This window comes from Jaculus jaculus, chromosome 3 (genome assembly GCF_020740685.1).
Source record: "Jaculus jaculus isolate mJacJac1 chromosome 3, mJacJac1.mat.Y.cur, whole genome shotgun sequence".
In the NCBI taxonomy this organism is placed as follows: Eukaryota; Metazoa; Chordata; class Mammalia; order Rodentia; family Dipodidae; genus Jaculus; species Jaculus jaculus.
The window spans coordinates 13,217,670-13,244,211 of NC_059104.1; the positions used below are offsets into that span (position 1 = coordinate 13,217,670).

At 47.1% G+C, this 26,542-nt stretch overlaps 1 protein-coding gene across 18 annotated transcripts in view; it reads left to right on the forward strand.

The window, feature by feature from the left end:
- Positions 1-26,542, forward strand: part of Dock9 (dedicator of cytokinesis 9) — a 362,490-nt gene that overhangs the window by 296,498 nt on the left and 39,450 nt on the right. For 5 of the 18 annotated variants that reach the window (XM_045145649.1, XM_045145644.1, XM_045145648.1 and 2 more), the window contains exons 37-45: positions 13-60; positions 2,855-2,991; positions 10,702-10,817; positions 14,754-14,891; positions 15,003-15,185; positions 16,894-17,007; positions 17,141-17,356; positions 19,554-19,611; positions 22,488-22,594. In XM_045145649.1, coding sequence (XP_045001584.1) covers positions 13-60; positions 2,855-2,991; positions 10,702-10,817; positions 14,754-14,891; positions 15,003-15,185; positions 16,894-17,007; positions 17,141-17,356; positions 19,554-19,611; positions 22,488-22,594 — 1,117 coding nt within the window. Of the gene's footprint in view, positions 1-12; positions 61-2,854; positions 2,992-3,499; positions 3,544-10,701; positions 10,818-14,753; positions 14,892-15,002; positions 15,186-16,893; positions 17,008-17,140; positions 17,357-19,553; positions 19,612-20,304; positions 20,383-22,487; positions 22,595-26,542 lie in introns of all 18 variants that reach the window. The other 13 variants (XM_045145656.1, XM_045145653.1, XM_045145655.1 and 10 more) reach the window with 5 other exon arrangements.

Consider the following 26,542-nt stretch of genomic DNA (forward strand, 5'->3'; position numbering starts at 1 on the left):
ATCTGTCTGCAGGGTCTGCTTACACCAGTTCCAGTACATGGGGAAGCGATACATCGCCAGGTACCGTGGGGTGTCCTCGTTCGAAATGTCGGGTCATTCTCTGCGTGCCTTGGATCTGAATGTGCATGCATGCTCGTCTGTGGTGATTGGCAGGTGGGATTCACCAAGAAGCACAGAGACAGTTGGCAACCCTTCCAGATGCCACCGTCGTCTGGTAGCGCCCCACGTCAGCGTTCCTTCATTCCACCTGTCTCCCAGAAAGACTGTCTCTGGGGCACTGTTGCCAACCTCCCTTTCCAATTCTCACATACACCCAGGTCTTGTCTCCTCCTTTTTCTCCTCTGTAGTTCTTCTTTTTCCACATGTTTTCGCCTTCAAATTTCATTTTCCGGGGCTGGAGAGATGGCTTAGTGGTTAAGCGCTTGCCTGTGAAGCCTAAGGACCCCAGTTCGAGGCTCGATTCCCCAGGACCCACGTTAGCCAGGTGCACAAGGGGGCGCACGTGTCTGGAGTTCATTTGCAGTGGCTGGAAGCCCTGGCGCGCCCATTCTCTCTTTCTCTACCTGCCTCTTTCTCTCTGTCTGTCTCTCAAATAAATATATAAAAATAAACCAAAAAACTGTTTCATTTTCCCTGTTCCAGCTCCTGGCTACAAAAATGCTAAATTCTCACCTAGTCACTCCTCTTGCTTAACAAAAGGGTGCTCTTGATCTCATCTCAGAATCACTTCCACACATCTCTAAAATGAAGCATTTTCTCCACACGTTTGACCAGTCAAGGGAGCACCTTGTTCTTTATGGACTCAGGCCCTGCGTTGAGCACCGGAACTCCCCACTGCCTGTCTTGGGCCACACTCCCCAGCCCCAGGACACCTGGCAGCTGTTGGCTGACGCTGGCCAAACAGCTCCTTCCCTGAAGGCATCTCCTCACAGCACACATTGGCATTCCACGTTCTTCCTGCCTGGTAGCCACTGTGTGTGTGTGTGTGTGTGTGTGTGCACGTGCAAGGGGGGCTGGTTCTGAGTGTCATGTTCCTTTGTTGCTTTTAGCAGTTTAATCATAAGTAAGCATATGTATGTTTTAAGAAAATGTTGCCGGGCGTGGTGGCGCACGCCTTTAATCCCAGCACTCGGGAGGCAGAGGCAGGAGGATCACCGTGAGTTTGAGGCCACCCTGGGACTACAGAGTGAATTCCAGGTCAGCCTGGGCTATGGTGAGACTCTACCTCGAAAACCAAAAAAAAAAAAGGAAAGAAAATGTTGATAGTTCACTTGTAACTGAGCTTTATTTCTCTTTTATCTGTAATTGTGTTTTCTAGCAATGAAACGGGACAGAGATGAATAGACGTTGTATCTGAGTGTGAATACTTAAGTTTTTATGTTAATAGAAGTCATAGTGACCTAAGGCTACTTGAGAAACTTTCAGAGTTATGTTTTACGTTTTAAAAAAAAGTATATTTTCTCTGTTTACAAGAAGCAAGTTTAGACCATCTCGTACGTTCCTCCTATTAATATTTTCTGTTTTGATTTGAAATGTGGTAGTTTAAAGTTCTCCAATCATAATTTTCATTTTTATCACAGTAATTTTTTGGTTTATTTTGAGTGCCAAATGCAAGTATACATAAGGTGCCTTTATACCAAGAGTGTGACATACTTTCACTTTCATTCTCTGGCTGACCCATGAAAAGGACAGACATCATAGAAAAGATCTGTGCCGGGTGAGCGCCACACCCCGTTGGCACTTACTGCCACCTTCGTGACAAGGCAATGGCATCTGGACAAAGAATGCCATGCCAAGTGGAATAAAATGCCTCAGAGCTTAAACTGGCGAATTGGGGAAAGCTGACAAATTTCTGTCCTGACAAAATATTTTAGAATCGGGTTTGTGAAGTGGTTGATTCCCCCCCCCCCCCAGTGGATGTAAATGAGAACTTTTTGAAAGGGGGAAAAAAAAAACAACTGTTCATCTTGGCAAGCCCTTGTATATACTTGCATATAACATGGACTGGTTTAAGAACAGATGGGCAGGGAAGATGGTGTTCCTTTCTTCCTTGTGCCGTGGAAAGATAACACCCCGCTTTGCACAAAAGCCACCCCGGTCCGGGTCCATGCGGCAACGACCTTGAGCCCTCACGATGATCTGAACGTTGTCAGTGTTTGCCGTCCACAGTGCTCTGGTTGTATGTACCCTGTGTCTCTTCCTCGTCACTTGGAAGTCACCCAGCAGCATGCCATCGACGATAGTCCATGCATGTCCCTATTCTCGTACACACAGTAACGCAGCAAGGGGCACGGTGGGCTCTGGGACGGGGGACAGGTGTCAATCCAGCGCTGCTGTCCTGTTCCATCCGCTCGGGTGATGGTGATGTCCACAGTAGGAAGTCAGCTGTCTGCTTCTAACCCAGATCACTCTTCTGTTTTCTCTGTTTGACCGCTGACAAGTTTAACCAAGTGTGGGGCTCTTCTCCTTCCTGCTGGGGTAAGAATCAAGCTGCCTCGGGCTGCCTCATCTGCCATTGCATGTCTGCTCCGTGTCCTCGTGTGCATTTTAAAGCTACAATAGCTTTCACTCTTTTGTAACGTGTACAAGTCCAGAAGGGTTTGTGATGTTGACAGTCGTCTGCATGCTGACCTTGAGTGCCGTGTTCCAGTGACGGTCACTGGCTTAAAAAAAATTGCAGCTGTGAGAACGTGATGTTCTCTGCTTTGGTCCATCTGTATCCCCAGCTCTGCGCTTCATCCGCGTAGGACCCGACTCACCCCCCGTGACGCGTCCTGGCTTCACTAATGCGCCTGTCTCGCTGCCGTGTAACCCATCTAACTTTTGCTTCTATTCCATTTCACTCGTGTTGCAGGAACCAGGAGGGGTTGGGACCCATAGTTCATGATGGGAAGTCTCAGACATTGCCTGTTTCCCGTAACAGAACAGGAATGGTGCATGCCAGATTACAGCAGCTGGGCAGCCTGGATAACCCTGTCACTTTTAACCACAGTAAGTCCCACGACATACCATCTTAACAGCCAGCCATCTCTCTGTCATCTCAGGGGAGAGCCCTCGGCCACACCAGACCACATCGCCAACTTGATTTTTTTTCTTCCAGCTCAAAGGAAATAGGAGGAAGAATTTAATGGCACAGCTCCCTCCCTCGGAGGGGAGTCCTGAGCAGTGGGGAGTGACAAAATGTGGAGCCTGGTCAACTACGGCACCATCTCAACAGAATCTCTAATCCACCCCCAGACAAAATCCAGCATCCGTGGTCCAGTAGTTTAAACCTAAAGTCTGGACTTGGGGGTTTGCCTTGCTCCGGAGAATGCCTGGGTCAGATTCCTTGAACCCCTCCCCTTCCGTGCACGTAATTGATCAAGCACCCACATTCTGACATCCCAACTGCGCGTGAATGCAAATCTGTACGCTGCTGTGAAAACATAAAACCCGTGAATCAGTTTGTGAGGGTGTGGAAAAGCCTCCAATAACAAAGTGACTTTTTCTGTGTTTTCAGTGTGAGAAAGATATCAAGTGTGCTTGGAATTTCTGTAGACAATGGTAAGATTTAATCAGGTCGCAGTCTGCTTTTGAGGCCCGCTGCACTTGCAAACCAAAACTCTTGTTGATCTTGCCTTTCTAACTTGGGGGCTTTCCTAACTTCACCATAGAGACTCTGCCAACATGTGGGACCATCTTTCTAATGTCCTTTCATCAGTCACGGAGGGGTGGGTTGAGGGGGGGATAGGGCGTCACGTGTCATTTGTTGGCATTTAAAGTGGCTCATCTTCTTAAAGCAGAAAACCTAAAAGATAGCAGCTGTGCAATGTGTGAAATATTATTAACATAACCTTCAAGAGTAAGGCCCATTTATATCCATGCTGTTTCCTCCAAATGGTCCCATCTTCTCTCCAAGCATGACATAGCAGGGCACTCTTAGTCAGGAAGTCATTTGCTCTCATTCCAAGTACTGTCCTTAAAACACGATCGTTAATATTTTTCCATTATTTCTAACCCTAAGAATTCCAGTCGCTATGTGTTCACGCCTTTTTCTTAGCGCATGCTGAGAGTAAAGACAGCATTCTTACCACCTTGTGTTTGTAATAGGGCAAAGCAAGGTTACTTCCCTACACTTCCACACCAGCAAAGTTAGACGTAATGGGGAAAATCTGTAAAATTCTAGGATTAATTTAAATCAATATTGTATCAGTCTGCCACATAATGAATTAATAGCCTTAAAATGCTAGTTTTAAGCTCTCTGCTTAGCATAGTTCAGTCTGTGACACTTGATTTTTCAACCTCTTAATCGGTGCAGGCTCTTACTAGCTTTCCAGACTCCCCCCCCCCCAAAAAAAAACAAGCCAGGAATTTTTGTTATGTTTAATTTCACATCCTGTTTATTAGCAAAAATTCAGTCCCCAGTGATATGCTGAGAGTCCTGGACTCCCTTTGCCCAGATAATTTGTATAACAGAGAATAATTCACGATTGGTTGAAATAAATGCTTACACTTTGAAGCATTTAGAAAAACAGCAAGCAGGCTAAGGCCCTACCTCCAAAGATAATCAGGCATTAAGGAAACATAGAGAACAAACAAAAACACATGAATGATCACATGGGGGAGGGGCAGCAACCCAGTTAATCCTGCCCAGTGTGGGAGGGCGCTCCTCCTGCCGCAAATGGGTGCCCCAGCCATGGCTTGGATTGGAGAGACGCAGCTGGCCACTGGCTGCTGCCAAGGGCTGTCTTGTTAACATGGGAGGTTCCTGTTCCCCCTTTCTGCTACCCACAGGGAAGCCCAGCGACCCTGCCAAACCCTCATCTTCCATCACGGGTTCTCAATGGCCCATGGTCCTCAGGCGTGGTTCCCCCCCCCCCCCCCCCCCCGCAAGAAATACCGTATGGCTGATTTCTTTGCTTATATCTCTTCAGTGCCTCCTCGTTGTGGGTTGGTTCTGATGTTTCCTACGTCATCCTATCTTCTAGAACTCTTCCCTGCTCCTTTCATTCTCTTGCTCTGACTCACTGGTTTCAGCCCTGCCCGCCACCAGCTCTTTGAGTTCCACATGGAACTTAGCCAAAAAAAAAAAAACAAAAAAAGCAGTGTGTGAGTCTATACTGTATTAAGTATATGCATGTATATGTGCATATTGCACCTAGGTTTTCTATGGGAAACTTGTGAAACATGCCCCTCTCAAAAAAAAAAAATCTTATGTAGCAGTAAATACAGTCCCTTGTGTTAAACCAACCAGTATAGCATAGATCCAGTGCGTGAGAGGCCTGCCAGGGGAAACCATAGACTCTCAAGTGAATTTATTTCAGAAAAGAATAAAAGTATAGAGTTCCTATACTTACTTGGACATCAGGTTTTCTCCCCTTTTCTCCGTCCTCAGTTTGGCCAGCAGGGGGCAGCAGAGGCCCGTGAGAGGCCTCTATAGCCTGGGCATCTGCAGCCTTCCTTGGATACCCCTGGCACCCACGGCAAAGAGGACATGGGAGAAGCCACCATGTGTGCCACCCACATAACTCAGGTGTAGCTTAGCAGTCCGTCTCATATCATAGCCTAGTATTGGTTAATACTGCAGCTACTGGGGTTTCAGAGTTGAAAGAGTTAGTTTCTCAGTTGACTATCATCTGGATGTCCCTTAAGAAAGGCATTGAGGCTGCAGAGCTGGCTTTAGCGGTTAAGGCACTTGCCTGCAAAGCCTAAGGACTCACAGTCGGCCCTCCAGGTCACACAGTGACCCAAGCACTCGAGGTTGCTCATGTACACAATGGTGCACACACGTCTGGAGTTCTGTTGCAGTGGCTGGAGGCCCTGGTGCACCAATTCTCTCCCTCTCTCCCTCCCTCCCTCCCACCCCCCCCCCTCTCTATCTATCTATCTCTCTTTGTCTCCATCTTTCTCTCATTTAAAAACAAAAGGCAGTCTGTTGGGCTTGTCTCAAAAAAAAAGGGCAGGCATTGATGAAATACATAATGTGCCTAACCCAGGTGGTTTTGGGTTTATATCTCTACCAAGTACCTTTTTCATACAAGCTAGCTAAATGTTAGTCTGCAGTATTCTCCAAAGAGAATTCCGATGGCATGATATCTCTGCCACCAAGTATGAGCACCTAGATTCTGGATGATGACCACAAATAATAAAAAAAAAATTCTGAGCATGTTTGTTTTTGTTTCTTCATATATGAATGGGGGGGGACAGCAAATGGTATCTTTTTTGCCATCAAATATTATTTTTCATTCTATACTCCTTGCTCATTCTGTGAGGAAAACCATCTTTTAGCCATTTTGACATCGTGCATAGATTATACTTGCGCTGTGTAAAGCCATCCACTGTGAGTTAACAATCTCCTGGGTTTCCTCGCCTTGCAGTATTTCTTTTGCCACAGAATTCCTTTTCTGGGTTCATGTTGTGATCCAGAGGGGAAGACGTAGGAATTAGAATTTTGGTTTCCTGAAGGAAAGCCATCGTCAGCATGCAAGTACCACCCAGGAGACTGTGGGGCCTGTCCTGGTCTCTCTCAGATGACCTGTGACATCAGGAAAGGTGTGGCTGTGACCAGCTGTCTCCCTGGCCATCACATCACTTCCCACAGTCCTGTTGCTGGCGAGGGAAGTAAAGTGTTCCGCTGCAGTCAGTGCTATTCATATATATATTCATATATATATATATTTGAGCTATTCAGGCAAGAAGAGTTTGCAAAACAGAGTAATGTGAATTGAATCCAAACATTTTGGCCCTTGAGTGTTCAAAATATTTTTGAGATTTTTTAAAAACAAGGCTTGTTGTCAGGGTGACAACAGAATGAGAATTGTGTAAGTTTGAGCTGGGGCTGCTAAGGACCCTGCCTGCCAAAGATGTCACATCTGTCAAGTCCTGCCCAAGGGTGGAGGGAATCCATGCAGTGCTGCGAAGACACCACTGCCCCCTAGTGGAAATCAGCGTAGTCACACCACGTTCCTCACCTGCCTACACACTGGGAAAGCTGCTGGCTCCTGATTTAAGAAACTTCTGTCTCTGAAGATGACTTTCTTGGATGGAATGAGTCACCTTCATTTTTCTGTAACATGGCAACGAATGGATTCTGCACACTTTTGAGGTGGGGGTGTTTAAAGAACAGCACGGCCGACTGAGGCTGCAAGGACCATTTCTTTAAGAGTCCCACGCGTCTCAGACAAAAGGCAGACTGGTTCTATATGAGTCTGAGTTCCTCTTTTCTTTTTCCTTTAGATTTCAATTTTTTGTGGCTTCTCAAATTCTTTTTAGTTAGCACATAGAATGAGTTTCATTATGACAATTTTCTATATCTATGACATTATATATGCTTTTCTCATCTTTGCCTCCAACATTCCCCCCCCCTCACTCTGCCCCAACCCACTGGTCCCAGGAAGAAGGTAATGCTATCATGGCTGTGGATGGCATAATAAATTAGTGAAATCCTGTCATTAATGCATTTCTTACATTATATATAATTATATAAAAATTAACCTAGCATATTGGCTATCTACATTTTTAAAACACCACATTGCAAGCCAGGCGTGGGGGCACACGCCTTTAATCCCAGCACTCAGGAGGCAGAGGTAGGAGGATCGCCATGAGTTCAAGGCCAGCCTGAGACTACATAGTGAATTCCAGGTCAGCCTGGACTAGAGTGAAACCCTACCTCGAAAAAACAAAAGAAATAAAAAAGAAAAAACCACATTGCCAAATTCTGATGAACTATTCCAGTCTTCCAGCTGGGAGTTGGTAAAACTGTATGAAATTCCTCAGTATGAAGACAGACCATCTTTAGAATGTTTGCCTGCGTCCTTAGCTGATGGTCTTTATAGACAGAAAGAAGGAAGTTCTGGGCTGAGGAAGGCATTCAAATAATCGTCCAACCAAGTTTTTGTTAAAACTTGACCCAGATTAAAACTCACTTAGGGTGATTGGCAGCCTCCTCCGCAGACATCTCTCTGACTTGCGGGAGTGTTTGTGGTTTGTGGTCTAATCACAGGTCTGGGCTGGGTTTTTGTGGTAGTGCTTTGTCTTTGATCAGGGTTTCCTGGTTCATGGTTTGTGATGACCTTAACCTTGGTCATCAGTCTCTCTGTTTTATCTTTCATGGCTTCCATAATCTTATCAGATCCCCCACCAACTAATGGAACGTGCTGGTTCGTATAAAGATGGCAGTATTAATATTAGTACCCCAGATAGTCTCCTTTTTTCCTCTGGGAGATGTCTTACCCAAACAAAAAGGGATAGTACCAACACAGTGCCAAAGGTATTCTAGAGCCTTGCTGCCCAGGAAAGTGGCCTGTTGCAGGGGGACAGCCATCCACCAACGTGACACCTCAGAGCCATCTGATTAAAACCAAGCTGGGTAAATGCACATGGTGTTTCATCATTTTAAAAGCACCTCTATGGCTTTAAAAAGCTCTTGAAAGTCGGGCGTGGTGGCACACGCCTTTATTCCCAGCACTCGGGAGGCAGAGGTAGGAGGATCACTGTGAGTTCGAAGCCACCCTGAGACTTCATAGTAAATTCCAGGTCAGCCTGGCCTAGAGCAAGGCCCTACCACAAACATCAATCAATCAAACAAACAAACAAAAACACTCTTTTGTAGTGTTTTATAACCTTCTTTATAATTCTAACATTTATCTGTCAGAAAGATGCCATGCTAAGCTATAGTTTGATGCAGTGACCCACACAGGAATTTGGAGTATAGATCCCTGTTTGTTCCCATTCCTGGTCTTGGAGAGATTCCCTAGGGCTTCCGTGTTCCACTTTCCTCTTCTGTATACCAATGTCTTCCTCTCTGGAGTATTAGGAAGAGTACCAATCAATAAGTTCACTCCTCGCTCCTTGGGGAAAAACATCCCCACCCTGTCTTTTTCCAGTGCCGCCTTTCTGTATAGTCTACATTGCTAGTATCCCATTTTCCCATCCTACATGTATTTCTGCTAATGCATACCATTTCATAATTTAATCTCCGACTGCATTTGTATCAGTACTAAATTGATTTTGCAACCGCTGTGGATTTCAATTTATATTTAAATTACGAATAAGGAGGCTTCATTTACACGATAAGGCTCCTCAAGTCCTTTTCCTTTTCTAAGCATTTCTTTCAGATATACTGGCTTTTATGCTTTTTATTAAAGCGAGTAGAAAAGTATTCATGGCGCAGTCAACTTTTGGTTATCACTCCGGATTCTAGCTACTGATACATACAAACTCTGGTGTCATGGCCGGGCACTTCAGAGCACTGACTTTGTGCTGGGCGCTCTCCTAAGAGGGCCACAAATATCAATGAGTTTATTTCTCATCATGACCTCTTGAGGTGCATACCCTTATTATCCCCTTCTACAGATGAGGAAACAGGGGGGAATGAGGGGTGGTATAAAGAAATCCCAGGTCTCACAGCTAGCCGATGGGGAAGCTGAGATTGAGTCACCAGCAGCCTGACGCTGGGCTCACTTTAGCCTCTGTGTGGAAAACTTGGACAACCTCCCTCACCCACACGTCTATCCTCACAGCTCAGTCACCTAATTAACCATCGCCTTACTCATGGTAGTCTTAGCCCCCTATTTTCCTCCCTCAGGACTTCAGGCAAGCTTTTCTGTGCCTCTTTCTTTCTTTTTTAAAACAGTTTTATTTATTTCTTTATTTATTTTGGGTTTTCGAGGTAGGGTCTCACTCTAGCCCAGGCTGACCTGGAATTCACTATGGAGTCTCAGGGTGGCCTCGATCTCACGGTGATCCTCCTACCTCTGCCTCCCAAGTGCTGGGATTTAAGGCGTGCGCCACCACGCCCTGCTTAACAGTTTTATTTTTATTTATTGATTTGGGAGAGGGAAAGTGAGAGAGAGAATGGGCACGCCAGGGCCTTCAGCCACTGCAAACGAACTCCAGACACATGCACCACCTTGTGCATCTGGCTTACGTGGGTCCTGGGGAATCGAACCTGGGTCCTCTAGCTTTGCAGGCAAATGCCTTGGCCACTAAGCCATTTCTCCAGGCCTCACCCCCTTTTTTACCCATGCCTCTTTCCTTTTTTTTTTATTATTTATTTATTTTCAAATTTTTTTTATTAACAACTTCTATGCTTATAAAAAATATCCCATGACAAAGGAAGGGAGGAGGGTACTTACTAGGTTGTTATTGTATATATGTAAGTACAATGATTGAGATGGGGAGGTAATATGATGGAGAATGGAATTTCAAAGGGGAAAGTGGGTGGGGGGAGGGAAGGTATTACTATGGAATTTTTTTTATAACCATGGAAAATCTTAATAATAAATAAATAAATAAACAAACATCCCGTGGTAATACCCTCCCCCCCCCCCACTTTCTCCTTTGAAACTCCATTCTCCCTCACATCTCCTCTCCCTCGAAATCAGTCTCTCTTATTTTGAGGTCATGATCTTTTTATGATGGTCTTGTGTAGGTAATGTTAGACCATGCCTCTTTCTTTATCTTCAAGAAGGGTTTAATAAGGTTCATACCTCAAGTTCCCAGACGTCTGGCTTGTCATATAGCTGTTGGCTATTGCCAGTTACCCTTCCAGAGTTGGGAAAGACTCAGCCAGAAATGGAACTGTTGTCAATTGCACCTCCCAGAGACAGAGCCCAGCTGAGAGGAGTCTTCAGTAAATAATCAAAAGTTGACTGTGCCCCGCCCGGCCCGCCAGCCTGTGGTCTGAGCCGCTAGACAGTGATCATGTGTCCATTCACACAGGCTACGGCTACTCGGACGCGGATGTGCTGCACCAGGCGCTGCTGGAAGCCAACATTGCTACTGAGGTGTGCCTCACGGCTCTGGACACGCTTTCTCTGTTTACACTGGCTTTCAAGGTTTGTATTCTATGGTTCATGATCTGTTTTGTTTTGGTTTTTTTTTTTAATTTTTTTATTTTTATTTTTTTAAATTTTTTATTTATTTATTTGAGAGTGACAGACACAGAGAGAAAGACAGATAGAGGGAGAGAGAAAGAGAATGGGCGCGCCAGGGCTTCCAGCCTCTGCAAACGAGCTCCAGATGCGTGCGCCCCCTTGTGCATCTGGCTAACGTGGGACCTGGGGAACCGAGCCTCGAACCGGGGTCCTTAGGCTTCACAGGCAAGCGCTTTAACCGCTAAGCCATCTCTCCAGCCCTTGTTTTGGTTTTTAACCTGTTAAGTCCATTCCACTTGCTGAGCTCAGCCAGCACAGGCATGTGATGTTATATCTTTTTCTTGTAATCTTTTAAATTTCTTAAATTTTTTGTTCATTTGTTTTATTTTATTTATTTGAGAGCGACAGACACAGAGAGACAGGCATACATATATATCTATAGAGAGAGAGAATGGGCGCGCCTGGGCTTCAGACTCTGCAAACGAACTCCAGATGCATGTGCCCCCTTGTGCATCTGGCTAACGTGGGACCTGGGGAACCGAGCCTCGAGCCGGGGTCCTTAGGCTTCACAGGCAAGCGCTTAACCGCTAAGCCATCTCTCCAGCCCAAATTTATTTATTTTTATGAGAGAGAATGAGAATGGGTGTGCCAGGGTCTCTAAGCCACTGCAAAGGAACTCCAGACACATGTGCCACCATGTGTTATATGGATTACGTGGGATCTGGGGAATCAAACCTGGATCCTTGGGCTTCGCAGGCAAGCGCCTTAACCTGTGAGCCATCTCTCCAGCCCCTGTCATATCTTTGCTATGGCCTTTTGTGCTGCTGTGAAGAGATGAGTTTCCCTTACCTTCCTTCGGTGAGGCTGTCCACGTGTGTGGCCGCAGTTCCTGAGATGTGACAAAGCTTAATGGACCCACTGTGCTACATGCATGGAAATGGTAAAAGCAGGGTCTGGGGATAGCTGTGTTGACTAGAAGACAGCATTTACCCTGGACCCTCCAGACGACCAATGTGGGAACTTCGAATCTTTAAACATAGCCAGATGTTTAGAATTATATATTCACAGAACAATATACACGCTCATTTATCTTTTTCAAATTCTTTTTCTGGCTGGGCGTGGTGGCACACACCTTTAGTCCCAGCACTCGGGAGGCAGAGGTAGGAGGATCGCCGTGAGTTCAAGGCCACCCTGAGACTCCATAGTGAATTCCAGGTCAGCCTGGGCTAGAGTGAGACCCTACCTCAAAAAAAAAAAAAAAAAATTCTTTTTCTGTTCCCAATTAAATGACAAAAGCATTTCAGGAAAAAGAAATGAAGTGGCTTAGTTTTTGTCTTAACTTTTAAATTTTGCAAATAGTATTCAAGTGGTTGCAAATGGCTTCTTCCAGCCACTTTTATTTAACAAGACCAACCATTTTTGTAACTAATTATTTTTTAAACTTATTTATTTGCAAGCAGAGAGTGAGAGAAATAGAGAGACAGACAGACAGAGAATGGGCATGCCAGGGCCTGTAGCCACTGCAAACAAACTCCAGACGCATGTGTCCCTTGTGCATCTGGCTTACGTGGGTCCTGGGGAATCGAACCTGAGTCCTTTAGCTTTGCAGGCAAATGCCTTAACCACTAAGCCATCCCTGCAGCCCCGTAATTAATTATTTGTAGTTAGCATACAAAGTAATGGGTTTGTTGTGACAGTCTCACACATACCTGTCATTATACTTTGTTCCGTTGTTGTTGGGAACCTAACACTTCCCGTTCCTGCTTAGTAATCACTTCCATTTCCAGCATAGAAAGGGGGAAAGTGGGTTGGTGTTGATATCTGTGCATATTGTAATGGTGTATTTGTGTGTTTGAGAACTATAACCAGTCGTGGCTTAGCGGATAAAGTACTTGCTGTCGCAAGCATGAATACTTAGTTTGAATCCCCAGACCCCACATCAAGCCAAACACAGTAACACAAAAGTCTAATCCCAGCATGCCTGTGGGGGGATAGAGACAGGAGACTCCCTGAAGCTTGAGGGCCAGCTAGCCTGGCATACAAGTGGACCCGACATCACACAAGTTGGAAGGCGAAGACCTCTGCATGCACACCGTAGCATGCATGACAGCCCCCCCCCACCACACCCAGCAAAAAAATAATATATAAATACAATCTCAACCCTAGCCCAGTCCTGCTGAATCAGAAACCCTGGGGGTGAGGCCCACCCCCCACAGCTTGAGAACCAGGCTCTACTAGAGCCATCAGAGAGGTTTTGGAACCTCTACTGGGGGTGAGTGTATGTGCCTCAGCAGTGAGGGTTCTGAATGTGAAAACGTTTAGCCACGGCCGGTGCATTGGTGCCCGATGCGCACCATCTAGTTCTCAGCAGCACTGGCAGCACATCCCTCTCTGCCCTCTGCCTGGAGCCCCGCATGCAGACAGTCGACTCTGGAGGAAGGGCGGGCGTGGAGAGGGCACGTGGCAGCGAGGGCATTGCCATTGTGGGCGGCACCAGGAGATGGTGACAGTCTTTCACTAGACAGCTCCAACAGCCCTCAACCTGCCTCATTTCCATTGCTTTCTTATTATTTGGGGGGAGATGTTTGTTGGGGTTCCCAGTCTCCAAATGTCTGGTCACAAGAGAAAGTCTAACTCCCGGGGACAAAATGTCATCTGATAGTTTCTTTTTCTTAATTCAATTTTTTTAAAAATATTTTTTGATCATTATTTATTTATTTATTTGAGAGCGACAGACACAGAGAAAAAGACAGATACAGGGAGAGAGAGAGAATGGGCGCGCCAGGGCTTCCAGCCTCTGCAAATGAACTCCAGACGCGTGCGCCCCCTTGTGCATCTGGCTAACGTGGGACCTGGGGAACCGAGCCTCGAACCAGGGTCCATAGGCTTCACAGGCGAGCGCTTAACCGCTATCTCTCCAGCCCTCTTAATTCAATTTTATTTCTGCACATGGTGCACATGTGTGTATGCGTGTGGATGAACAGCATGTGGATAGATGTCCTTACACGTGCAAGTGTAGAGAGAGGCACGCACTAGACTCTCCTGAGTTCACCCGCCACCCATGGGCATGGGCAAGGGCCCACCACCCAAGACACCAGTAGCAGAATAAGCTTTAGAACCAAGGGGAGCAATCAGCATGTCTGTGCCTGCATGCGAAGCTGAGCACCCCACAGAAAATGGGAAGACGGGGGGGGGGGGGAAGCGTATCGTGCAGTGCGCAACATCACCAGGTGTTGAGCCACATGGTACACCTAGCGTGCCCAGACTCCTGGGTTCCATCCACAGCATCACAGAAACCAGAGATGATGGTCCATGGCTATAATCCCAACCAGTACTCCGGATGTGGAAGCAGGATCAGAAGTTCTAGGACACCGTTAAGTACATAGATCAAAGCCAGCCTGACCCTGTCGATAGACAGACAGGCAGACACACATACACACACACACACACACACACACACACACACACACACGTAGATAGATGATAAATAGGCAGACAGACATAGATAGTTAAAAAATGAGATTCTTAACTACATAGTTTGAGGCTAGCCTGACCCTATGTCTAAGTAAATGAATGAAATACAGTCTTAATAATTTTAAAAAGAACAACAACAGTATGAGGGCTGGAGAGAAGGCTTAGCGGTTAAGGTGCTTGCCTGCAAAGCCTAAGGACCCATGTTCAACTCTGCAGATCCCACATAAGCCAGGCGCCCAAAGGCGAGGCAAGTGCAAGGTCACGTGTGCCCACTAGGTGGCGCAAGCATCTGGAGTTGGATTGCAGTGGCTCTCTCTCTCTCACTCTCAAATAAATAAATGAATAGAATTAAAAACCGTGTGAGACCTCCCAGACAAGCCAGGCACACACCTCACTGACGATGCTGCCATCGTGTGTTTTCAGAACCAGCTCTTGGCTGACCATGGACACAATCCTCTCATGAAGAAAGTGTTTGATGTCTACCTGTGTTTTCTTCAAAAGAACCAGTCAGAAACGGCTTTGAAGAACGTCTTCACTGCCTTACGGTCCTTCATCTACAAGGTGAGTTGCTTCACTGGGGGACGGGCCGGGGACTGATGGGCAGGGGTGGCAGTTCCTCCCGCCCGGAGTGGCGGGGCGTGCCACCGAGCCCTGACCTGGCGCCCTGCGCAGTTCCCGTGCGCCTTCTACGAGGGGAGAGCCGACGCGTGCGCCGCGCTGTGCTACGAGCTCCTCAAGTGCTGCGACTCCAAGCTGAGCTCCGTCCGCACCGAGGCGTCCCGGCTGCTCTACTTCCTCATGAGGAACAACTTCGACTACACCGGGAAGAAGTCCTTCGTCCGGACACACCTACAAGTGCGTGTGACTTGCCTTAGCCAGTGCGGGACAGCCAGCAGAGAAAACTGAGGGCACACTGACCCGTGCGTGTTGGTACTGCCACGGGCCCTGGGGCGGAACATGGGGTGGTCAGGATGACTGGCTTGCTTTTATTTATCTCATGGTCCATACTGCAAGATCCGGGGCCGGGGATGTGCTTTATTGGTTATTTGATGCTTGCGTACAAGCCAGTGTTGAAATCCCAATGAGTCAAGAAGTGGTGGAAGCTATGCAAAGATGCTTAGTGGTAAACTCATGCTATATTTAGGAATATGTCTCCCACCTCTCCAGAGTCAATCCTAAATTCTCTACTCAGAGAACCAGCCAAGATAATGAACAGCAGGTCTTTTGTAGGCACATTTTCTTCTGTTTTTTGGTTTTTCGATGTAGGGTCTCACTGTAGCCCAGGCTGACCTGGAATTCAGTATGTAGTCTCAGGGTGGCCTCGTACTCACGGCGATCCTCCTACCTCTGCCTCCTCAGTGCTGGGATTAAAGGCGTGCGCCACCATGCCCGGCTTCTTATAGGTGCATTTTCTTTTAAAGAGAGAGAGAATGGGCACACCAGGGCCTTCACCCACTGCAAACGAACTCCAGATGCATGCACTCACTTGTGCATCTGGCTGATGCAGATCGGACCGGGGTCCTTTGACTTTGCAGGCAAACACCTTAACCGCTAAGCCATCTCTCCAGCCCGTAGGTGCATTTTCTACGAGCACACAAAAGGGACAGCAGAAGTCCCTTCTCCCGTCTCTGCATTTGTCCCTTACTTTTATTTTATTTTATTTTATTTTATTAATTTTTGTTTTTGGTATTTCGAGTTAGAGTCTAGCTCTACCTCAGGCTGACCTGGAATTCACTACACAGTCTCAGGTAGGCCTCGAACTCACAGTCATCCACCTACCTTTGCCTTCAGAGTGCTGGGGTTAAAGGCGTGCGTCACCACGCCCAGCTGACAGGTCTTTGATTGTACCTGGGAATGATGAAAGGAACTTAAGGATGGCCTCCCCACTTGAGAAAGCACCTGAGTCAAGATGATGCTGTCATATATTCAATATGGGCAGCTCTTACATATTTAATGTGTACACATTCTGATAAAAATGCAAGGAAACTTTCTGCCTATTGAATATTTAATACATAGAACCTCTAAGCAAAAAACAGATAAAGTAACAAGGTCCCCTTCTTTTTTGTTGTTATTTTTTTGTTTTTGTCTGTTTGTTTATTTAAGGTCCCCGTACTTACTGCAGAAGGTAGCCAGTGGCAGGGATTCTCTTGGTCAGCAATATGTTTCACAGAATTCACCAGGAAAACAAAATCATATTCTCGAATAGTGGTAAAAAAAAAATGGTTAAAAAAATAAAAATAAAAGCCGGGCATGGTGGCGCACACCTTTAATCCCAGCCCTCAGGAGGCAGAGGTAGGAGGACCGTCGTGAGTTCAAGGCCACCCTGAGACTACATAGTGAATGCCGGATCAGCCTGATGTAAAGTGAGACCCTACCTCGGAAAACCAAATAATAATAATAATAATAAAATAAAAGTACTCACACAGTTTCCGACAGTGGCATGACCCTTGCCCAAAGCATGCCATTCCCCTCTGACTTCATACACACCCAGCTGAATGCAGAAGCCAAGCCCGGGCCCTCACCTCGAGGAGAACTGATGCACTCGCATTCCTATGTCCCCAAGGTCATCATTTCTGTCAGCCAGCTGATTGCAGATGTGGTTGGCATCGGGGGAACCCGATTCCAGCAGTCCTTGTCCATCATCAACAACTGCGCCAACAGCGACCGGCTCATCAAGGTGAGAGGCCCAGACCCCTCTCCCCTTTTGCCGTGCCCCCCATCTGACCCCCAGAACCCCGTCTCGTCGTGGCGAGTGCCTGTGTCAGGCAGAAACGGGGATGAATGCCGCCCCCCCCCCACGCGTGTTTCAGCACACCTGCTTCTCGTCCGACGTGAAAGATTTAACCAAGAGGATCCGCACCGTCTTGATGGCCACAGCCCAGATGAAGGAGCACGAGAAAGACCCCGAGATGCTGGTGGACCTCCAGTACAGCCTGGCCAAGTCCTACGCCAGCACCCCCGAACTGAGGAAGACCTGGCTCGATAGCATGGCCAGGATCCACGTCAAGAACGGGGACCTCTCAGAGGTGGGTAGCCCTGCCAGCCTCTCGTTTACAGTGTTCGAGAAAGAAAATATAAAATAACAGTTATGCCCAGTTCATCCTCACAAGCCAGTTTTGAGGGGAAAATTGCGCCAGTGAGTCAAAAGGAGCCAGTTAAAATTGTACGATGCTTTAAGCACATACTTTAAGTGCTAGGCTCAGGGTGATGTCATGGTTGACTAAGCATTTTTGTTTGTTTGTTTGGTTGGTTTTTTTTTTCGTGGTAGGGTCTCACCCTCTAGTCCAGGCAGAGCTGGAATTCACTATGTAGTCTCAGGGTGGCCTCGAACTCACGGCGATACTCCTACCTCAGCCTCTACAGGGCTGGGATTAAAGGCGTGCGCCACCACACCCGGCTGCCTGAGCATTTTGATCATTTAGAGCAGATTGTGGGAGCTGAAGAAATGGCTCAGCACTTAAGAGTGCTTAACACAAGCAGGAAGGCCCGAGACCTCCTGAGTTCAATTCCCCAGGACGCACGTAAACAGCTGGACATGGCCATACACATCTATTACCCCAGTCCTGAGGGGAGCCGAGATCAGAAAATCCCTGGGGCTTGTGGAAGCTGCAGTTCTACATTCAGAGAGACTGTCTTAAGGATGCACACGAGTGATAGAAAAAAACATGATGCTCTCCTGTGGCCAACACACATCTGTGGGCACATGTGCACACTACACACACACACACACATACTCTCTCTCTCTCTCTAATAAATTGTCAATAAATAAAATTTAAGGTTTTTAATTTTATTTTAATATTTTTATTTATTTATTTGAGAGAGAAAAAGAATGGGTGCACCAGGGCATTCAGCCACTTCAAACAACTTCCAGAAACATGCGCCACCTTGTGCATCTGGCTTATGTGGGTCCTGGGGAATTGAACTTGGGTCGTTTGGCTTTGCAGGCAAGTGCCTTAACCACTAAGCCATCTCTCCATCCCTAAGGGTTTTTTTTTTTTTTTTGTTATTGTTGTTTGTTTTTTAAAATCAGATTATCCCGGCATGGTGGCACTCAGGAGGCAGAGGTAGGAGGATCGCCATGAGTTCAAAGCCACCCTGAGACTACGTAGTGAATTCCAGATCAGCCTGGGCTAGAGTGGAGCTCTATCTCACAAAAACAAACAACAACAACAACAAAAAGATTGAAAGAGGCTATCTCAGTGTCTCTACATTTCCATAGTTGCCTGCTGCTTAAAATGCTCCTCTGGGTCCTTTGGCTTTGCAGGCAAATGCCTTAAACACTAAGCGCTCTAGCCCTTTTTTTTAAAAAAAACATATTTTTTATTTATTTGACAAAGAGAGAGAGTGTGTCAGAAGACTTTTTTGAACGGTTTTTGTGGTCCAGGTCTCAGGGGGCAAAGTGCCTGTAGCACACATGTGGGGGAGTCTGAGTTCACGTTCCCGGAACCCACATAAACGCTGGGCGTGGCGGTGGTCGCCTGGATTTCCAGTGCCGGGGAGATGGAGACTGGGGGTCTCTGGGGCTCACTGGCTAGTAGTCCAGCGGAATCAGTGAGACCCCATCTCAAAGAATGAAGGAGGGCTGGGGAGATGGCTCAGTGGCTAAGGCGCTTGCCTGCAAAGCCTAACAACCCGGGTTCAATTCCCCAGCACCCACGTAAAGCCAGATGTACAAGGTGATATAGGTATCTAGAGTTTGTTTGCAGTGGCTAGAAGCCCTGGTGCATCCAATTTCTCCGTTCTCTCTCTTTCTCTCTCTCCTTGCAATGAATAAACAAAAATATTTTAAAAGAAAAGAAGAAAGTGGAACATGACTGAGGCAGACACCTAGTGTCAACCTCTGGCCTCCACATGCACGCACACGTGCACACACACACACACACACACACACACACCTGCACTCCCACACATAAAAACACCACACCCACATAGACATGCAAGAACGAACGAACCCACTGAGGTCTTTTGTTCCTCTGTGTCTGAGTTTCCACCTCAGACATCGATGACAAAGTACCACAGTATCGTCACTGTGAATAGCAACACAATTTTTACGAATTTACTATCATGTATCTCACGTCTCAGTTTCAAACTTGCAGTTTATGTGAGGACTTCCACTGTCTTCAAAGAGCTAGTTAGCATCTCGGGAACTATCGAAAGTGCAATGCATTCCTTAGACGTTACGTAGGGTGATTCTGAGTCACTGCCTTCTGTCTTTCAACGCAGGCTGCAATGTGCTACGTCCACGTGACGGCCTTGGTGGCTGAGTACCTCACGCGGAAGGGTAAGGAGCAATCCCTGTGTTTTGTGAAGTGGGCATAAAAGTGCTCAGCCAGCAGAAACCAGTGAGGGGCACTTGGGCAGACACTTGTTCGACTTGGCGCACAAAGCAGAAATGCCAATGATGAGAAGAAAGGAGCCGGTTTTGGTGGCACGTGCCCGTAGGATATAGCTGCAGAGGCAGGAGGATCAGGAGCTCAAGGCCAGCCTGGGCTATATATTTAAAAGAAAAGAACAAGAAAGGAGATGTATGTTTCTGTAGAACTAGTTTGTGAGCCTTGCACCTCGCTGCCCCTGACTGGCTAATCTAGAGCTGAAAAGCTTGTCTTTTCCCTTAACACACAATTCCCACTGGAACTGCTTATCTATCACCCCACAGTTGGGAAGTTACCAGACAGATTTTTCTGGAATGTAGCCCAGTTGGCTTAAGGGTGTGAGAAGGCAGCTGGGTGTCTTAGCAGGAGAATGAACACCGTGCGCATTTCTTCCCAAATGACTAAGCCAGAGATCCTTCCCGGGTTCCTTCCGGCTTACACCCGAGGGTTCGGGAAAGCTGGTAGAGCGCACACAAAAGTCCTGCAGAGCAGTTGTGCCGATGGGAGCTCGTGAGCGCTGCGACGTCCCAGAGACCCAGGTCACGGGTCATGTTCACCTAGCATTTCCTACGGAGCCCTTTGATCCCCGTTTTTATGTTTAGAAGCTGAGCTAGCCCTCCGGCGGGAGCCACCTCTCTACCCCTCCAGCCATAGCACCTGCCAGCGGAGGAGCCGGGGAGGTGAGCCCAAGGGTCACCCAGCTCCCAAAGGTCCCCCCGCTGCTCGGCTCACGCGTCATCCAGGGCTGTGGGGGTTCTCTGTGTCAGTGCTGCATGAACAGACTCCGCTCTCCCCCTCCTCCTTCTCCACCTGGGCTCTCTAGGTCGCTGACAACCGTCCCCCGTGAGCAGTACCAGGGAACCACTTTGATCATCATTTCCCACTGCCCGTTGGCATGTGATGCTGTGTTCTGTGTAGCCCAAGTCTCGGTGGTTGGCTTCTGTCACTGTGCTCTGGGTGTTTCAAGGAATCCTCCTCTAGTCTCTAGATAAGGGCTTTTCAATGGGGACTCTCTGATTTCTACGTAACAAAATCAAAGCAAGATTCCACGAGGACTCTGCTGGAGGTGCTGGTTAACCAAGCCTGGGAATGCCTGCAAACCTGGACTAATGCACAGTGGGACTGCCTCTGACTTTAGGGTCTACTTTTCAAAGGACTGATTTCAAAATACTCTGTGTTCCCCTTTTTCCTAAAACCTGAGAGGTCTCAATTCAAATTTAAAAAGAAAAAAAAAAATATATATATATATATTTACTTACTTATTTATTTGAGAGAGAATGGGCATGCCAGGGCCTCAAGCTGCTGCAAACGAAGCCCAGATGCACACAACACCTTGTGCATCTGGCTTTACGTGGGTACTAGGGAGTTGAACCTGGGTCCTGTGGTTTTGCAGGCAAGCGCCTTAACCGCTAAGCCATCTCTGCAGCCCTAAATTTTAGCTTCACTTTTTTTCTTATGATGCTCGGGGCTTAACCCCAGGGCAAGCTCTCTGTCACTGAGCTATAGGCCCAGCTCTTGGTTTTTATTTATTTATTTATTTATTTTTGAGATAGAGACTCCGTGGTTTTTTCTGGTCTTGAACGGGGGATCCTCAGTGAGGCATGCACCGTCACGCTCTGCTCACTTCACACTTACCAGAGTGGGCATCTCAGAACAAAGCAGTAGAACTTCTTGACTTGAGAGCGTCACACAGCCAACATTGGCCAACTGGCTTGAAGAATTTCTTCTTACCTCAGATAATAAGAGCACCTCCAGCTTAGCCTGCTTCTTGCCGGAGTACAAGGCTTCACCTCACCCCAGGGGGCAGTCAGAGGCAGCTTTGAAGTCCTTGCTGTCGGAGGGACACAGGGAAAGATTCCAACCGAGCTGTGGGCTAGCCCCCAGCCAGAATGCATGACCTGACCTGACTTGAAGGAATCAGAGTCGATTTTCAGTTACTTATTTCTCTCTCGTTGGCTGTGGCTAACTTGTTCTTCTTGTCCTCCTACCAAAATGGGTTTCCACATACTTGTTATTTTACCATTAACTTGACTCCTTAACTGTTTCTCAGTGTACAGTTTATTTAAAGATTGGGCCGGGTGTGGTGGCACATGCCTTTAATCCCAACACTTGGTAGGCAGAGGTAGGAGGGTCACTGTGAGTTCAAGGCCACCCTGAGACTACATAGTGAATTCCAGGTCAGCTTGGGCTACAGTGAGACCCTACCTCGAAAAACCAAAAAATAAAATAAAAATTAAAAAAAAAGATTGGGCACATTTAAAAATTTTTTTTAATATTTTATTTTTATTTATTTATTCTTTATTTATTTGAGAGACAGAGAAACAGAAATAGGCAGTTAGAGAGAGAGAGAGAATGAGCACACTAGGGCCTCTGCCCACTGCAAACAAACTCCAGATGTGTGTGCACTCCTTGTGCATCTGGCTTACGTGGATCCTGGGGAATCAAACCTGGGTCCTTTGGCCTTACAGGCAAGCGCCTTAACCGCTAAGCCATCTCTCCAGCCCAAGATTGGGTACATTTTAATAAAGGTGGATAAAAATAAATGTCGGAGCTGAGCGTGGTGGCACACGCCTTTAATCCCGGCACTTGGGAGGCAGAGGTAGGAGGATCACTGTGAGGAAGGTGGATTTGAATATGAGACAGTGAATGGAGAAAGCTCACGCCTGGCCCAACACCTTAGAGCTTTCCCAGTCGGTTGCTCCACAGTAACACAATGGGGCGCAAAGAACGCACAAGCTTCAGCAACAAGCACGACACCTCTGTCCTGTGCTCTCTCCCTGCCCAGGCATGTTGAGACAGGGGTGCACAGCCTTCAGGGTCATCACCCCGAACATCGATGAGGAAGCCTCCATGATGGAAGACGTTGGCATGCAGGATGTCCACTTCAACGAGGTGGGTGCTGGAGAACGGGCGGGTCCTCAGGCCCAGCCGTGGGCCATGTGTGCAATGGTGATCGCATAGAATCTTCACGCCGGTGACGCTCTTATTAGTTCCCTTCCTCCTCGTGCTGATCAAATGCCGGGCAGAAGTATCTGTAGGATGGAAAGGGACTATCTGGGCTTGCAGGTCCAGGGACACAGACTGTCATGGTGGAAGACACATGGCAGCATTCTGCTGCCACAGTCAGGAGGTACCAAAGGCCACCCTCATTGACCTATTTCCTCAAGCAAGGTTTCATTTCCTAAAGGCTCCACAGCCTTCCCAAACGGAGCCACCTGCTAGGGACCAAGAGTTCAAATACGTGAGCCTAAAGGGGACATTTTATACTTCATCCTCAATAGACATTGTCACCATTGTGGTGTACCTTTTACTTTTAGAATATTTTATTTACTTATTTGAGAATAGGACAGAGAGAAAGAGACAGAGAGAGAGAGAGAAAGAGAATGGGTGCACCAGGGTTTCTAGCTGCTGCAAACGAACTCCAGATGCATGCGCCACCCTTGTGTATCTGGCTTACAGGGGTCCTGGGGAATTGAACCTGGGTCCTTTGGCTTTGCAGGCAAATGCCTTAACCACTAAGCCATCGCTTCAACCCTTTTTTATGTTTTTAATTTTAATTTTTGCCTTCATGGTTTAAATACTTGTAGCAGACAGCTTCAGGTTCGCTGAGATGAGCTTCCAGACCAGGCACAGTTATAGAGGAAGGGATATTTATTGAAGCTTACAGATCCAGGGGAAGTTCCATAATGGCAGAAGAAGCTGGCCTGCCTTCACAGGCCCAAGCAGAGAGAGAAGCGCGAGCCAAAAGCCACACAGCACAGCACACTTCAGGAACTCCAGCTAGGCACACTTTGCATCTCTTTAGATTGAAATCTCAAACTCACCACCACACCTTAAGATCTATCCAGTAACACCGCCTCCAGCCAGGTGGCGGCAGATGCAAATCACAACCTAATACAACACTGAATATATTTGAGGCATCTATTCAAACTACCACAATACTCCTTACGGTGTTCACACAAGATAAAATCTCCTAAGGACGTGTTCACGTCTCTGTTGTTAAACAATACCTGACTGTAGCCATGTTCCCTGGATCCTGCTGCTGAACACTTCCTCACCAGCACCCCTGACCCCACCCCATCATTGCATCAGCCCAGGGCCTTTCTATACCTAGATTGCTGCCCACACTGCACCCTAACCGAGATGATTCCACAGACCTCTGAAAGCCACTGTCATTCTCCCTTCTTGACAAGCCTTCCTTTCTCTGTCAAGAGGGGCTGGGGGGGGGGGGGTGCAGTTTATAGTGAACTGGAATGCTTGAGCACCTCTCTTGTTCATAGATCTACAGTCCAGTTTCTTGGTCTTTCTAAGACGTTCTCTGGCTTAGGAATTTTAGTCTTACTCTGACTTTTTAAATTTAATTTTTATTTGTTTATTCCTTTATTTTGGGTTTTCAAGATAGGGTCTCACTCTAGCTCAGGCTGACCTGGAATTCACTATGTGGTCTCAGGGTGGCCTGGAACTCACGGCGATCTGCCTGCCGAGTGCTGGGATTGAAGGTGTGCGCTACCACACCCAGTTTCTTTATTAATTTTTTATTTATTTATTTGAGAGCGACAGACACAGAGAGAAAGACAGATAGAGGGAGAGAGAGAAAATGGGCGCGCCAGGGCTTCCAGCCACTGCAAACGAACTCCAGACGCATGCGCCCCCATGTGCATCTGGCTAACGTGGGACCTGGGGAACCGAGCCTCGAACCAGAGTCCTTAGGCTTCACAGGCAAGCGCTTAACCGCTAAGCCATCTCTCCAGCCCACACCCAGTTTCTTAATCCAACTTTAATTTTGACTAATGTCTCTTCACTCTAACCACCCTAAAGAGCAGATACACAAAGTTCCAAGAGACCAGACTAGGATTCGCTGTTTGGACCTCACTCCTGCCTCTGCATGGGTACTGTGGCCCAGGGATCTGAGACCCTCTGGGAAGCAGAGCCACGCCCATGAGACTTGAAAGATTGACATTAGATGACTGGAGCCCTTTCTGCCAAGCAAACTTGCAACCACTCATCTGCAAGGAAGCCGGTTCCCCCCCCCCGCCTTTGTTTATTTTTATTTATTTGAGAGTGACAGAGAAAGAGGCAGAGAGACAGACAGAATGGGCACACCAGGGCCTCCAGCCATTGCGAACAAACTCCAGATGCATGTACCACCTTGTGCATCTGGCTTACATGGGTCCTGGAGAGTCGAGCCTTGAACCAGAGTCCTTAGGCTTCACAAGCAAGTGCATAATCACTAAGCCATCTCTCCAGCCCCAAGGAGGCAGTTTTGCAATAAAGCTAAGACTGTGAAGGGACCCTGGGTTTCTGCTCGCATTCTCTGCATTCTCGCCTCTGAGTAGTGTGGTCATGTGTACCTGCCCTCCCACAACACAGGGGCCAATGGAAGAGTCAAGGGAAAGCTTTTCATTTATTTATTTATTTACTTGAGAGAGAGAGAATGGGCACACCACAGCCTCTAGACACTGCAAACAAACTCCAGATGTATGCATCACCTGTATGCATGTCCTTCTGACTTACATGGATACTGGGGAAATCGAACCTTGGTTCTTAGACCTTGCAGGCAAGCACCTTAACCACTAAGCCACCTGTCTAGCCCAGGAAAGCTTTTAGAAATGTGTGTCCCATTCTTAATGTGGAGAGAAAGAATCAACAGAGAGGAGCACGTATCTTCTCCCTTCATTTGAACTCCTTTATCTTCACTTGGGAACTGGGATCTGGTTCCACACAGCTTTCAACTCTTTCCACACCAATAAAGCCCTTGAACAAATATCTCCCATGATATACACCAGACCTGTGACCTAGATTCTCAAATTGTGGTTCTAGAATACTTTGAGACCCTTACTGAATATCTGTGTGAGGTTGGATTTTTATCACTCAAAAGAAATATGACCTGGGCATGGTGGTGCACACCTTTAATCCCAGCACTCGGGAGGCAGAGGTAGGAGGATCACTGTGAGTTTGAGGCCACCCTGAGATACATAGTGAATTCTAGGTCAGCCTGGGCTAGAGTGAGACCCTACCTCGAAAAACCAAAAACCAAAAAAGAAAAGAAAAAGAAAAATGTGAGTTCTACATCCAGTAAGAGTTCTCATCTCAAGGAACTACGGCAGAAGTGATGGAGGAGGGCACCCGATGTCCCCTTCTGGCCTCTGCACACATGCACATGGGGCACGCGCATCTGCGTGTGTGCACGCACACACACACACACACATTCACTGCACATATATACATATCACAGGTGACACATATACATACATGCATTTACTACACGTATACACATGCCACAGGAAACACACATACACACACACACTCATATTCACTACACACATACACATACCATAGGCAATGCACATGCACACACATCACACGCCAAAAAAAAAAACAAAAAAGCGTTCAAGGTCAGGCTAGGGAAAGGATTCAACAGCTAAAGGCACTTGCTGGTGAAGCCTGCCAACCCAGGTTTGGGTCTCCAATGCTCACATAAAGCCAGATCACAAAGTGGCACATGAGTCTGGAGTTTGTTTGCAGTGGCTAGAGGCCCTGGCACACTCATATTCTCCCACACTTTCTCTACATTCTTCTCTTCTCCCTTCTTCTTCCTCTTCCTCATCATCTCTCTCTACTCCTCTCCCCCGGCAAATAAATAAGTAATCAGTTCGAAGTTCAAGGTCATCTTTGGCTATATGGCTTATCCAAGAGCAGGAAAAAAGAGAAAAAGGAAGTGACACATCACGTGTACTTTGTGAGGTGTAAATGCTAAACTAAGCTTAACCACAATAGATAAAGTTTTACTTTTCCTGGGAGAAAAAGTAAGAGAAGCTGGGCGTGGTGGCCGACGCCTTT